General features: G+C 50.8%; 1 protein-coding gene and 1 long non-coding RNA gene across 2 annotated transcripts in view; both read right to left on the bottom strand.

Moving 5' to 3' along the window:
* Window positions 1-1,845: 1,845 nt before the first annotated feature.
* The window catches only part of LOC310684836, a 56,660-nt gene continuing 43,462 nt past the window's right edge, over window positions 1,846-15,043 (bottom strand). The window contains exons 2-3 of the long non-coding RNA XR_014514851.1: window positions 3,084-3,547; window positions 1,846-2,722 (exon numbers count right to left, since the gene is read on the bottom strand). This is a non-coding gene — a long non-coding RNA (uncharacterized lncRNA). The remainder of the gene's footprint in view (window positions 2,723-3,083; window positions 3,548-15,043) is intronic.
* ACTMAP (actin maturation protease) lies at window positions 4,585-14,918 on the bottom strand (the record flags this gene model as incomplete). The annotated part of the gene is made up of 6 exons (XM_083455920.1): window positions 14,600-14,918; window positions 12,903-12,971; window positions 9,913-10,037; window positions 9,591-9,720; window positions 7,091-7,161; window positions 4,585-4,928 (listed from the first exon to the last, which is right to left on the bottom strand). Exons 1-6 carry the CDS (start codon window positions 14,773-14,775, stop codon window positions 4,585-4,587), a joined length of 915 nt encoding a protein of 304 aa, XP_083312046.1. The 5' UTR covers window positions 14,776-14,918.

Consider the following 15,043-nt stretch of genomic DNA (forward strand, 5'->3'; position numbering starts at 1 on the left):
TGCTAAATCCACTCCCATATGCGGGTCCTTTGTGAGTGTGATGGTCTTCTGTCTGGGACCATCAAAGTTTGCGTGCCAACTGGGTTGGTACGCTCGAGAGATTATGGCTGCCCTGTATCAAACCTTCCCCATTTTGTAGTCCTTCCTTCATGGAGTAAGAAAAAAGTGGAACGGTGCAAATCCGATGTATGGTTGATTTTCTATGAATTTATAACAGAAGCGTCGCGCATGTCGTGTGTGAGTAAGTTTGTACATACTGAATGATGGGGGGGGGGCGGTTCCTGCATCAGGGGGGGCCAGATTCCTCCCTCCCCAGCCCATGGTGAAAGAAGCCCACCTATCCCGATGCAATTCTCAGAACCACAGAATTGGAAGGGACCCAAAGAGGTCATCCAGCCCAACCCCATTTGCTTTGGCTCCTGGCCCCCTAGTTTTTCATCTGCACCTGCACAGATGAGAGTGGGGCTTTACAGGCTGTGACCCACAGAGAAGAGGGCTGGAAGACTGCCCAGCAGAGACAGAGAGGCATGACAGGCAAGCCCAATTTGCACGAGGATCTACAAGCCTGTTCCCAAATCCTGCACAGCGTGACAGCCTTCGTGACACAGATCTATTTGTCAGGGTTTAAAGGTCCCAGCAGGGAGGGACCGGAGGACGACTGTCACCCTGGAAATCCTAGCCTGCGTGCAACAAGAGGAGCTATTTTGGGAGCAGGACACAAAAGACTGCTCCATTTCCCGTTGCCACAACCAGAGACCCTCCCCAGGAAGGGGTGTGGAGCAGGAGAGGGAGAGATGGAAATAGAAGGGGGGGGGGGGGCAAGCTGTGGTTTATGTCAAAGCGGCTGCAGAATGCTGCAGCGAGGCTCCTCACAGGGTCTCTGCCATGGGAGCATATTCACCCAGTGCTTCTCCAGCTGCACTGGCTCCCGGTGGAGTACAGGATCAGGTTTAAGGTGCTGGTTTTGACCTTTAAAGCCCTTCACGGCCTAGGACCCTCGTACCTATGGGACCACCTCTCCTGGTATGCCCCACGGAGAGCCTCAAGGTCCATAAATAGCAACACCCTAGTGGTCCCAGGCCCTAAGGTAGTCAGATTAAGAAAATTGATGGCAGACTGGCAGGCCTGTGGAAATCAACGGACAGACTGGGGGAATGTTTTGTAAGGAGGTGTGGAAATGGCATCTGTCCTTTATGTGATATGGCTCTTGGAGAAGCATAAAATCCACACAGGATATGTTTGTTTTCAACCCGCTTGTGAAGACTATCAGAGATCACAAAGAAAGGAATATATGATAACAAGAAGAAGATGAGGAAAATAACAAAGAGACTATCTGGACAGAACTGTGTAATCAAAGCAGCAGCAGGAGTGATGTTTGGATCCCTTTCGGAGCTCGAAGTATGGGTACCCCCAACAAAATTTTAAAAAATTGGCTGTGTAATTTGGAACTAGCGTGATCTGATTGGCCTGTTAATAATTTTTATTTTTTTTAAAAGGAAGTCAGATTAGCCTCAACCCAGGGCCAGGGCCTTTTCAGGACTGGCTCCTGCCTGGTGGAATGCTCTGTCTCATGAGACCAGGGCCCTGCAGGATCTGATTTCTTTCTGCGGGGCCTGTAAGACAGAGTTGTTCCGCCTGGCCTTTGGCTTGTAGCCAATTTGATTCCCTCCCCCTCTTTCTTTTTTCTTTTCCTTTCTCCTGCAATGAAGCTATATTTTAATATTTCAATATTTTAATGTATTTTAATTTTGTTTTTAAGTTGTATTCATTCGTTTTTATTATTGCTTGTTAGCCACCCTGAGCCCGGCCTTGGCTGGGGAGGGTGGGGTATAAATAAAAATTATTATTATTAAGGGACCCCACGGACCCTGAACGCTGCTCCTTCGAGGCCCCGAAGCCCCACCAAAGCCAGCAGTCTGCTTGGGAGTGTTTCACCCTCAAAAACGGGAACTACTCTGCACCTTGGGGCAAATGCTTTCACGCAGAGATCTCTCGAGGCACAAAACTACCACTCCTTTGCTGTTTTATCTCTTTTAATTTTTGCAAGTGCTTTCCATCTTCTGTACTTGGAACAGGCATGCAGCCGTGGGGAGCAGGGAACCATTTGCAGTGGGGAGACTGAGGCCAAGAGGGGTGACTCACCCAAGGCCAGACACACACTCCCTAGCAGAGGCAGAACCAGACCCGACATTTCCCCCTCTTCTCTCAGTTGCATTCCCTCAAAATCACAGCTTTGGCAACACAGCTCAATGCAGAAGGCACTCGCGGAGGGCAAATTTATCTCTCCGTTTCCCCGATTAGCTTATTCTATTGTGTTCTTTTTTTAAAAAAATGCATACATGGTTATTATTGGCGTTGGACTGGCTTGGCTCCAAAAGGAAAGGAAATTCCAGGCATATTTTTTTTGTTGTCCTTGAAAGCTCGCTATTCTGGGAAGGCAGCAGTGAAGAGATGGCCTCTTGCCCTTCCTGGCTGCCCCAGAGGCCTCAGCCAAGCCAGCCTCCCCTGAGGGCCCACCTGGGCGGATCGGCCCGTGAAGTGCGATTTGGTGTTCTCGGTTCTGTGGCAGAGAAGGCCAAGTCCTCCTGGGCAGAAAAGAGCTGGCTGGCTGGAGTGCCTTTCTCCGAGAGAGTGCCTACCATACTCCCACGAACGCCAGGCAGGACCTTTTGGTATTTAAAAAACCGGGGGCTGGGTCACTCTTTAACCTGAGATGTGACACCTTGGGGGATGCGGGTGGCGCTGTGGTTAAAACCTCAGCGCCTAGGGCTTGCTGATCGAAAGGTCGGCGGTTCGAATCCCCGCGGTGGGGTGAGCTCCCATTGTTCGGTCCCAGCGCCTGCCAACCTAGCAGTTCGAAAACACCCCTGGGTGCAAGTAGATAAATAGGGACCGCTTACCAGCGGGAAGGTAAACGGCGTTCTGTGTGCTGCGCTGGCTCGCCAGATGCAGCTTGTCACGCTGGCCATGTGACCCGGAAGTGTCTGCGGACAGCGCTGGCCCCCGGCCTATAGAGTGAGATGAGCGCACAACCCCAGAGTCGGACACGACTGGCCCGTATGGGCGGGGGGGGGGGGTGACACCTTGGGGCGTATGCAAGCTGACCAACTCATTGTTCTGTGTGCAGCAGCTACGAGGAGGGCAGGCGGCCCCAGGGACCCACACAGAGGTGCAACAGGCTGCCTCTTTTGTGGGCTCTCACAACAGCAACCTGGTCGGCCTGGCCCACAGCCAGGAAATGAAGAGATGGCCTCCTAGTTTTCAACTCCTCCTCCAGAAGCCAAGGGGCTTCCCAGCTTTAGGTGATGGAGTGAGTTACTCGGGTGTTCATGTGCTGGGGCAGGAAGACGAAATAAACTCCGAGCTTGCAGCTGGGTAGGAGTCCAGGCAGTGGGGCATAGTGGTTTGAGTGTCAGCCCAGACCTGGGAGGCCAGTGTTCACAAAAAAACCCTCGGCCATGAAGGGTGGTTGTGAGGATAAAATGGGACGGAAGCAAACGATGCAGGCCACCTTGAATAAAAAGCTGGGGTAAAGGTAAAGGGACCCCTGACCATTAGGTCCAGTCGTGGCAGACTCTGGGGTTGCGGCGCTCATCTCGCTTTATTGGCCGAGGGAGCCGGCGTACAGCTTCCGGGTCATGTGGCCAGCATGACTAAGCCGCTTCTGGCGAACCAGAGCAGCACACGGAAACGCTGTTTACCTTCCCGCTGGAGTGGTACCTATTTATTTACTTGCACTTTGACGTTCTTTTGAACTGCGAGGTTGGCAGGAGCAGGGACCGAGCAACGGGAGCTCACCACATTGCGGGGATTCGAATCGCCGACCTTCTGAGCCCTAGGCTCTGTGGTTTAACCCACAGCGCCACCCGCGTCCCAAAATAGCTGGGGTTTGAATGTAATAAAAACACGGCCTGTTCCTGTTTCTTTTCCAGGCAGCTCAGCTGGTACAGAGCCAGTGTGGTGCAGTGGTTGAGAGCGGTAGTCTTGTAATCTGGTGAACTGGGTTCGCTTCCCTGCTCCTCCACATGCAGCTGCTGGGTGACCTGGGGCCAGTCACACTTCTCTGAAGTCTCACGGCCCCACTCACCTCACAGGGTGTTTGTTGTGGGGAAGGAAGGGAAAGGAGAATGTTAGCCGCTTTGAGACTCCTTAAAGGGAGTGAAAGGCGGGATATCAAATCCAAACTCTTCTTCTACTCTTCTTCTTCTACAGGAGAGCTACCCATTGGTGGATGGGGTATCTCACCTGAGACAAGTCCATTTCACAGAATTTCAGAGTTGGAAAGGGTCCCACGGGTCATCTAGTCCAACCCTCTGCAATGAAGGAATTTGTCCCAGCATCCTCTTTCCAGGCAGGCCAGGTGCCCCAGCGACGCTCCTAAGGCACAAAGGCATGAGCCCTCCTCGTGTCTGACCCCTGCAGTTGGGACTTGGAGGGTATACTGCGCCTGCACAAAGAGGCTCCACAGCTATCGTGCCCAATGGCAGTTACTAAAGGTCCCGTCTGCATCCACAACTTCTTCTGGCTCCTGGTCCGTTTGGTTCTGGTCGGAGCTTTGGAAAGCAGTTCCTCCTCCGGGCCAGCTCAGCGTGGCTGGTAGCCCTCTGGCCCAGCCGGCCGCAGAAGCACCGCCTTCCCGCAAAGTCCCTCGCGCACTCCCCCAGCTGGCACGATGTAGACCTTTCCGTCGGCTGCCCGCTTTGGGCTAAAATCAGTCAGCTGCCCGTTGCTGGCCTCCACCTGGGAGTAGTGCCAGAGCTGGTAGCGGCCGCTCTTGCCCTGCTTGGACAGCAAATATGTCTCTGCTGCAGGAGAGTCCAGCGAGAGGGTGGAGGCCACGGCTGGGCTGGCATGGAAGAGGCCCCGGATCTCCTCGTCCTCCTGGCAGGCGGCCAGCTGGACGCTGTCCTCCAGACCCAGCAGAGCTCCTGGGTAGAAGGAGGGAAAAGAGAGAGGTCTATGAAGGTGACCTGGGTGCGATTGCTGGACAGCCCTGGTCCTGAACTGGCAGCCTTTGGCTCGCAGGAAACCCATTGAGCTGGCACTTGGGTCTGTTTTGCACTCAAAGTATTGCCAAGGGGTGCCGAAATCCCAAGGGAGCATAAAAGACTATGTATGTGGTCACAGCTGCTTGGGTGCTATTGGCCCAGAGATGGAAAGAAGTCCGTACCAGAAAAGAATGGCAGATTAAGTTGATGGATTATGCCAAAATAGCAAAAATGACCTGAAGAATCAGAAATCAGGAATGGCAAAATTTTAATAAGGAGATTTATAATTTATCTTAAAAACCATTGTAAACAGCTAAAATCGTTAGTAGGATTGGATTAACACTTGTAGTTTAATTTTGGACATAATGGAGATGTAAAAGATCTGGATTATCAGAAAAGATGCAGGAGGAAATGCTTAACAATAGGACCCACAGAGGGAAGTCCAGGAGATTCTTTGGAATCTTGTTTTTATGTTGTACGCTGGATAATTGACTGTAAAGCTTTAATCTGAAAAACCAAATACAGTGGTGCCTCGCAAGACGAAATTAATTCGTTCCGCGAGTCTATTCGTCTAGCGGTTTTTTTGTCTTGCGAAGCAAGCCCATTAGCGGCTTAGCGGATTAGCGCTATTAGCGGCTATTAAAGGCTTAAGGGATTAGCTGCTAAAAGGCTATTAGCGGCTTAGCGCCTTAGAAAAAGGGGGTGGGGGGCGGAAAAAAATCTCAAGACTCGCAAGACATTTTCGTCTTGCGAAGCAAGCCCATAGGGAAATTCGTCCTGCAAAGCGCATCGAAAAACGGAAAACCCTTTCGTCTAGCAGGTTTTCCGTCTTGTGAGGCATTCGTCTTGCGGGGTACCACTGTAAATTTCAAAAAACAACAACCAAAAAGTACAACCAAAGAGTCCAAAATGGTGTACATCGTTCTCTCCTCTCCATCAATCCCCAACAATAACCTTGTGGGGTAGACCAGGCTGAAAGGCTGTGACTGGTCCTCAAAGTCACACCCAGGGAACTTCGTGGGCGGGATTTGAATCCTGGTCCCTCCCAGGGTCCCAGTCTGGCACTTTAAGCACTACACCGCTCTGCCTTGACCATGGTGGATTTTGCATCTATTTATGCTACAGAATAAGGGATGCGGGTGACGCTGTGGGTTAAACCAGAGAGCCTAGGACTTGCTGATCAGAAGGTTGGTGGTTCGAATCCCCGCGAAGGGGTGAGCTCCCGTTGTTCGGCCCCTGTGTCTGCCAACCCAGCAGTTTGAAAGCACGTCAAAGTGCAAGTAGATAAATAGGTACCGCTCTGGCGGGAAGGTAAACGGCGTTTCCGTGCGCTGCTCTAGTTCGCCAGAAGCGGCTTAGTCATGCTGGCCACATGACCCGGAAGCTGTACGCCGGCTCCCTCGGCCAATAAAGTGAGATGAGCGCTGAAACCCCAGAGTCATCCGCGACTGGACTTAATGGTCAGGGGTCCCTTTACCTTTTATGCTACAGAATGCCAGGCTGTGCCTGCATCAGAAAGTGACACCCCCCATGAAAAAAATATAAATGTAAGGAGTGCAAAAGAGAAAAAAGCTTGTTTTGAGCTATGAGCGCAGAATTAGGTAATAATATTGTGGTTATGGTTTGATAGACAGATGACAGCACACAGCAGAAGGGGAGAAACAACCACTCCATGGAAAAAGTCAACAAAAAAATAGAGAAAAGACATATTTGTGTTTTGACTGTATACGATAAAAATGTTGAAAATTATAACTGCAAAAAAAAAGGGCTGTGCTTTAAGCATTTGCTTCAAAGCTAGGGCAGAATAAGGGTCCCAAGCAGGGGATGTTTTGACAGGTTGCACGAGAAAGTTGTTGGGTGGGTGCAAATTGGGGAGTCATATGCCCTGGAAATAAGCTTTGAGCAACTGAGTGCAAGCACTGGCCTGGGAAGAGGGAGGCCCAAGGCACACAGCACCAGCCTGGGCACTGCTGCCCCCTCCTGGGCAGCGCCCTGCCTTGCCAGCAGAGCCATCTCTCTCCTCTGGAGCCTCGGAGGAGAGGCAGCAGCCAGGCACTGGCCGGCTCCCTGCAAGGAGGGTTGCAGTGAACTGGGGAACATACCTGAGGCAATGGCCCAGTGAGCCTTGTAGCCGTTCCGGAGGCAGGGCTCATGGTTGGAGTCTTCGTCGTAGCTGTGCTGGGTGTTAAGGTCTGGTTGAAGAGAGTCTTGCTCACATGAATCATAGAGAGTTGGAAGAGACCACAAGGGCCATCGAGTCCAACCCCCTGCCAAGCAGGAAACACCATCAGAGCACTCCTGACATATGGTTGTCAAGCCTCTGCTTAAAGACCTCCAAAGAAGGAGACTCCACCACACTCCCTGGCAGCAAATTCCACTGTCAAACAGCTCTTACTGTCAGGAAGTTCTTCCTAATGTTTAGGTGGAATCTTCTTTCTTGTAGTTTGGATCCATTGCTCCGTGTCCGCTTCTCTGGAGCAGCAGAAAACAACCTTTCTCCCTCCTCTATGTGACATCCTTTTATATATTTGAACATGGCTATCAGATTACCCCTTAACCTCCTCTTCTCCAGGCTAAACATGCCCAACTCCCTTAGCCGTTCCTCATAAGGCATCGTTTCCAGGCCTTTGACCATTTTGGTTGCCCTCCTCTGGACACGTTCCAGTTTGTCAGTGTCCTTCTTGAACTGTGGTGCCCAGAACTGGACACAGTACTCCATGGGCACAGCAGAGGGCAAGGAAAGCTGCTTGGGGCACCTGTCTCACCAGAGAAGCCTGGAAGAGGGCCTGGCAGGAGGGCAGCCCCTGGGGCAAGGCAGACCCAGCCTTGGACCAGCTCATTTGAGCTTCTTTTCTACTGCTACACTCTAGTGTCCAGATCAGGGGTCAGCAAACTTTTTCAGCAAGGAGCTGGTCTGCTGTCCCTCAGACCTTGTGGGGGGCCGGACTATATATATATTTTTTTGGGGGGGGGGGGGGAAATGAACGAATTCTTATGTCCCACAAATAACCCAGAGGTGCATTTTAAAGAAAAGGACACATTCTACCCATGTAAAAACACGCTGATTCCCGGACTGTCTGCGGGCCGGATTTAGAAGGCGATGGGGCCGGATTCGGCCCCCGGGCCTTAGGTTGCCTACCCCTGGTCCAGATCAAGTCAAGGAAATTCATAGTCCTGCTCTCTTCTGCCTTGTCCAGATCCCACCTGGAGCCCTGTGTCCAGTTCTGGACACCAGTTTAAGGAGGTGATTGACAAGCTGGGAAGGGGGCAGAGGAGGGCGAATGAGATGATTTAAGGATTTGGAAGCCAAGCATTATGAGGGGCGCTTGAAGGAGCTGGGTATGTTTAGCCTAGAGAAGAGGAGATTGAGAGGAGATATGAGAGCCATCTTCAGATATCTCAAGGGCTGTCACATGCAGGAGGGAGCAAGCTCGTTTTCTCCTGCTCTGGAGTTAGGACTTGAACCAATAGCTTCAAGTTACAAGAAAGGAAATTCCAATTAAACATCAGGAAGAGCTTTCTGACAGTAAGAGCTGTTTGGATGGATGGCGGCTAATGGATTGAGGTTGAAACCTGAGAAGACAGAAGTACTGTTCTTGGAGGACAGGGGGTGGGCAGGTGTGGAGGACTCCCTGGTCCTGAATGGGGTAACTGTGCCCCTGAAGGACCAGGTGAGCAGCATGGAAGGCATTCTGGACTCACAGCTGTCCATGGAGGCGCAGGTCCATTCTGTATCCAGGGCAGCTGTCTACCAGCTCCATCTGGTATGCAGGCTAAGACCCTACCTGCCCACAGACTGACTAACTAGAGTGGTGCATGCTCTGGTTATCTCCCGCTTGGACTACTGCAATGTGCTCTATGTGGGGCTACCTTTGAAGGTGACCCAGAAACTACAACTAATCCAGAACGCGACAGCTAGACTGGTGACTGGGAGCAGCCGCCGAGACCGCATAACACCTGTCTTGAAAGACCTACATTGGCTCCCAGTACGTTTCCAAGCACAATTCAAAGTGTTGGTATTGATATTTAAAGCCCTAAACGGCCTCAGTCCTGTATACCTGAAGGAGCTTCTCCACCCCCATCACTCAGCCCGGACACTGAGGTCCAGCGCCGAGGGCCTTCTGGCGGTTCCCTCATTGCGAGAAGCAAAGCTACAGGGAACCAGGCAGAGGGCCTTCTCGGTAGTGGCGCCCGCCCTGTGGAACGCCCTCCCATCAGATGTCAAAGAGATAAACAACTACCTGACATTCAGAAGACATCTGAAGGCTCAGGGAAGTTTTTAATGTGTGACATCTTAGTGTATTTTTGGTCTTTCTCGAAGCAGCCCAGAGTGGCTGGGGAAACCAAGCCAGATGGGTGGGGTACAAATAATAAATTATTATTATTATTTGACAGTGGAACGGTCTCACTTGAAGGTGGAGGACTTTCCTTCATCAGAGGTTATTAAGCGGCGATCAGATAGGCAAATGTCAGGGATGATTGTACTGCATTGCAGGGGGTTGGACTAGATGACCCTGGGGGTCCCTTCCAACCCTACCAGGAGAAAGCAAAGCGCCCATCCCAGCTCCCCATATCCCTCCCCTTTCCCACCAGGAAGGATACGGTATCAACACAGGGAAGCCTTGGCTAAGGTGACGAAGGATCCTTTGCTGGTTTTCTCCCCCCAGGCCTCCAGAGAGCAGCTCCGCCTGGCATGGGAATACCTCCTCAGCTAGCTTGGACATGTTGGCAGCTGGAGCAAGCAGACCAAAAGGGCAAGGGAGGAGTTGGGGGGGGCTGGGGGGCTTCCAGAGCAGCATCTAGGCAGGTTCCCCACCCCCCACCCTGCCACTCAGTCTCTGCCAGGCTCATGCAGGGAGATGAAACGGATCACAAGCCAAAATTTGGGCAGTGGTGTCTGCCGTTCCCCTTCTTGGCGACCCACCTGAGAACATTTCCCCCTGGGCTGTGTAGCCTCTCTCCAAAGCCACCTGAACAATTGTCTCCAGGGAAACAGCCTTGCGGGGAGAAAGCCGTGCCCCAGCCATCCACAAGGCCACCAGGCCACACCTGGAGGAGGAGGAGGAGGAGGAGGAGGAAGAAGAAAAGCAGAGAGGTTGGACCGCTGTACTAAAATCTGAGCCCTCCTTTTTTTAAAAGAAAAGCCTTTTGCAATCTGAGAAATGTATACAAGCTGAAACTATTACCGTATTTTTCGCTCTATAAGACGCACCAGACCACAAGACGCACCTAGTTTTTGGAGGAGGAAAACAAGAAAAAAAATATTCTGAATCTCATAAGCCAGAACAGCAAGAGGGATCGCTGTGCAGTGAAAGCAGCAATCCCTCTTGCTGTTCTGGCTTCTGGGATAGCTGCGCAGCCTGCATTCGCACACACATTTCCCCTTACTTTTTAGGAGGGAAAAAGTGAGTCTTATAGAGCAAAAAATACGGTACTTAAGAACATATCCATTGTTTTGTCGCATCTTCTAGTATATATGGGATTATATGGAGTATTTGGTTGGCACTGTAATATGCTTCTATGTTGGGGATTCCCCATCCTCCTTCTGAGGTGGGGAGGTGCAGGTATTTGGGGCTTATTCTTGGTTCTTTTGTGTGAGAAGATAAAGGAGTGTAGTTTTCTCTGCCATCTGCGGAGTTGGGTTTGGGGAATCCAGATTGGGAGGGTTTGGAATAGGTAGGTTAGTTTTGGGAGGGTGATCATTTTGATCGTGACTATTTTGCCTGAGAGGGTGAAATTCATGTTGTCCCATCTTTTTAGGTCTTTGTTTATTTGTCGCCACAGGGGCTTGTAGTTGTAGAAGTATAACTTGTTGAGGCTTCTGGTTATTTGCACCCCTAGGTATCTGAACTTGGTGTGGCAAAGTTTTATCTTGGTGAATGCAGCAGCGAGGCTCCTCACGGGGTCCCTGCCATGGGAGCATATTCACCCAGTGCTTCTCCAGCTGCACTGGCTCCCGGTGGATTACAGGGTCAGATTTAAGGTCCTGGTTTTGACCTTTAAAGCCCTTCGCGGGCTAGGACCATCGCACCTACGGGACCGCCTCTCCCGGTATGCCCCACGGAGAGCTTCAAGGTCCATAAATAGCAACACCCTAGTGGTTCCGGGCCCTAAGGAAGTCAGATTAGCCTCAACCAGAGCCAGGGCCTTTTCAACTCTGGCTCCTGCCTGGTGGAACGCTCTGCCTCATGAGACCAGGGCCCTGCAGGATTTAACTTCCTTCCGCAGGGCCTGTAAGACAGAGTTGTTCCACCTGGCCTTTGGCTTGGAGTCAATTTGATTCCCTCCCCCTCTTTCTTTTTCCTTTCTCCTCCTATGATGAGGCTGCATTTTAATATTTTAATATTTTAATGTTTCAATATTTTAATTGTTGTATTTTAATCTTGTTTTTAAGTTGTATCCATTCAACTTGTTTTTATTATTGCTTGTTAGCTGCCCTGAGCCCGGCCTTGGCTGGGGAGTGCGGGGTATAAATAAAAATTATTATTATTATTATTATTATTATTATTATTATTATTATTATCATCTCCTCCTGCAATTTCCAGCAACTAGTATTCAGAATAACTGCTGCCTCAGACAGTGGAGGGCATAGCACAGCCAACCTGGCTAGGAGCCATTGATAGCCATGAATTTGTCCAATTCTCTCTTAAAGCCATCCAAGTTGGGGGCCCTCCTGTGGGAGGCAGTTCCAAAGTTTAACTGTGTGTTGCATGAAGAAATACTTTCTTTTACCTGACCTGAATCTTCCAATGCTCAACTTCATTGGATATCCACGAATTCCAGTGTGAGGAGAGAGGGAGAAAAATCATTTCTCTATCCACTTTCTGCATGCCTGCATTTCATAAACTTCTCTCGTGTTGCCTCCTGCTGGACATTTTCCTAAACTGAAAAGTTTATTGCACTTGCTTCTTGTTTTCCTAGCCCTGCCCGTGAAGGTGAGAAGGGGAAGGAGCAAAGCAGTGCCAGAACACCCCATCCTCCTGGCATCTGTGACCCTCAAGGTCCCTTAGAACTCTATAATTCTACAATTCTAAGAACTGGCTCAGTTAGCACTGCCCCCTGGCTGGACCAGGGAAGGACTTGGACGCTTGTCCTAGTATTTTGTACTAGTTTTTGACCCTGACAGGAATGTATATTTGCCTCTTGTGTGGCCACTTAGAATGTGTAAACTTAGCTGCCTCAAAAATTTGAAAAGACAGGTGCCGGCGTACAGTGCTACCTCGGGTTACAGTCGCTTCAGGTTACAGACTCCGCTAACCCAGAAATAGTAGCTCGGGTTAAGAACTTTGCTTCAGGATGAGAACAGAAATTGAGCGGTGGCAGCAGGCCCCATTAGGTAAAGTGGTACCTCAGGTTAAGAACAGTTTCAAGTTAAGAATGGACCTCCAGAATGAATCAAGTTCTTAGCCCGAGGTACCACTGTAGTTTGAATATTGGTCCTTAGATAGCTTTGGGGTCTGGCAGGCTTCTGGTCTAGAAATCTCAGGAAACCCAATTTTGCACCTGTATTTAATTGCTAAACTGTTGTCATCTGGCCCTAGCCTTGCGTTTAGATCACCCACCAGCAGCACCTTTGCCCCCGGGACTTGGACGCTTGCTTTCACACAAAGAAAACTGTACTTTCAGTGTGGCGATGAAATATACACAACCCTGAAACATCCCATCTAGAAGCAGAGGGCTGGGACCCAGGTTCAAGCCTCTTCTCCAGTCTGTGAAGCCCTCTAATTCACAGGGCTATTGTGGGGATAAAACACTGTTTTGTGCTCTTCAGAGGCAGGTAAACTATTAACATAATTCCGGAGTGCATGGAAAGGTATGGAGTGGTTGTGCAGCATAGTTCAAACTCCCACCTCCTCTCAGCAGGTTGCTACTTCAGTGTTTCCTTTTGCAGTAAAGAATAAATCCCATACTCACTGGGGGCCTTCTTGGATTAAGGAAGACACGGGGTGGTTGAAAAGGAGCCACTTCAAATGCATGCTGAAGCTGGAAGAGAGAGATAGAGAGAGAAATAGAAAGAGTCCCTTAGGGGGCTAGCCCAGCATTAGCAGCACTTTCGCCCCCTGCATAATTAACAAGGCCCCCTGCATAATTAACAAGGCTCTCCTCCCCAAACACTTAATAGGAGCAATCTAGGGAAGTTGCCTCTTGGGGGTGTGGGGGGGGGTGCTCCGTGGCTTACAGGAAATGGAAATGGCTGCAATGCGAAATTGGAGCCCTAATGGGACAAAATGGACCACATTAAAAGGCAAGCATCCTCTTTCCAAGCAGAGAGAACTTTTTGGAAGTAGAACATTTCAGTGGCAGGTTGCAAATGAAACCATCACAGATGCAAGCCCCTAATCAAGCATTAAGAAAAATTGACTGGGGAAATGGCGCATGGTGCCCTCCTCCCAGAATGTTTTCAGCAGTATTTGCAGTGACACAGAGCTTCTCTTTTGTCCAAGCCACTCACACCAAATATAGATGCCGCAGGTTCAGGCTGATGGTTGCGAAGCCGATCTGCAATTTTTGAAGCAAAAAAACACAGGTAGTGGAAGAGGATGCCATGAACACAACACAGCCCCAACTGCCCCTCTGAGCTATGAAGCTTGTAGATATTGTAGACATCACAGTATCTCACCCAATAGTGCCAGGGTTAAGCCTACTGGCGATCTTTGCCAAGTGGATTCAGTATGACTAGATTCTACAAAATTCTACAATACCATGATTCTAGAAATCATACAATCCTAAGCTTTTAAGAAAGCATATGATGCAGTTTGCACTTCCGTATTTTAAATGAAACCTAGGAATGTAGACAGACTGCCTCTGGACCTATATGAACAAGCATCCCCAAACTCAGCCCTCCAGATGTTTTGGGACGACAATTCCCATCATCCCTGCCCACTGGTCCTGTTAGCTAGGGATGACGGGAGCTGTTGTCCCAAAACATCTGGAGGGCTGAGTTTGGGGGTGCCTGCATATGAACATAAGGCCAGCATCCTGTTCTCACAGTGGCCAACCAGATGACTCTTTGGGGAAACCCCCAAGCAGGACCTGAGGATCAGCGCAATTCTCCCCTTCTGCAGTTTCGGAAGCTTTGCTGCTTCCAAGGAGCCATCCGCCGACAGCCATCTCCTCCTCTTATCTCAAGTGAAACCACTGCCATCCAAGATATTTTCACAAGGACTATGGCACGGGCAGCAAGACACTGATGATGGTGATAACGATAATAATAATAATACAGTCATACCTCGGGTTACAGATGCTTCAGGTTGCGTTTTTTCGGGTTGCGGACAGCCGGAACCCGGAAGTACCGGAACAGTACTTCCGGGTTTCAGCGGTCGCGCATGCGCAGAAGTGCTAAATTGCGCTTTGCGCATGCACAGAAGCGCCAAATCACAACCCGTACATGCACAGATGCGGGTTGCAAACGCTGTGGGTTGCAAATGTGCATCCCGCATGGATCATGTTCGAAACCAGAGCATCCACTGTACCCCACTCCTGACTGTGGCAGCTGCCCCTCTCCTTCCTCCAAGACAAGGGGAGAGAGCAGCACTCTGGCGCCCCTCCTGACCCCCACTGAGGGGCAGGGACCCCCCACCCACCCACGACCCCCCACAGGCGCTCCCCACCTGGCCCTCCGGCGCCTCAGGAGCTCCCGAACACCGTCCTGGTCCCCAGGGTCCACTTGCTCCAGCGCGGCCTTGAGGAGCTGAGCCCCACATAGCCTGGGTGGAGGCGGCGGGGGCGGCGGGGGTGGGGGAGGGGGCAAGGCTGCTGCTGCAGCCCTCTGGGGTGCTCTGGACATTCTTCTGCTTAGAAGGGGCTTGGGAGGCCTTTTGCATCAGGAGGGTCCATGGGTGAAACTTCCCCCAAGGAAAGAGGGGTCACAGGTCAAAGCAGGTCAAAGGTCACGCCGGTCTCTGAAGTTGAAATCTGGGCAAGGGGCAATGGGAGGGTCGCTCTGCGTGACGCCTATTCTCACCGCCGCATCTTCTCTAGCCCGGCTCGCGTGCTATTACGTCATCAACAGGCGACAACGCAGCGGCAGCCGCCTCTCCGCCCCACAAATGCCC

Source organism: Podarcis tiliguerta (genome assembly GCF_965153285.1).
Source record: "Podarcis tiliguerta genome assembly, chromosome: 8".
In the NCBI taxonomy this organism is placed as follows: domain Eukaryota; kingdom Metazoa; phylum Chordata; class Lepidosauria; order Squamata; family Lacertidae; genus Podarcis; species Podarcis tiliguerta.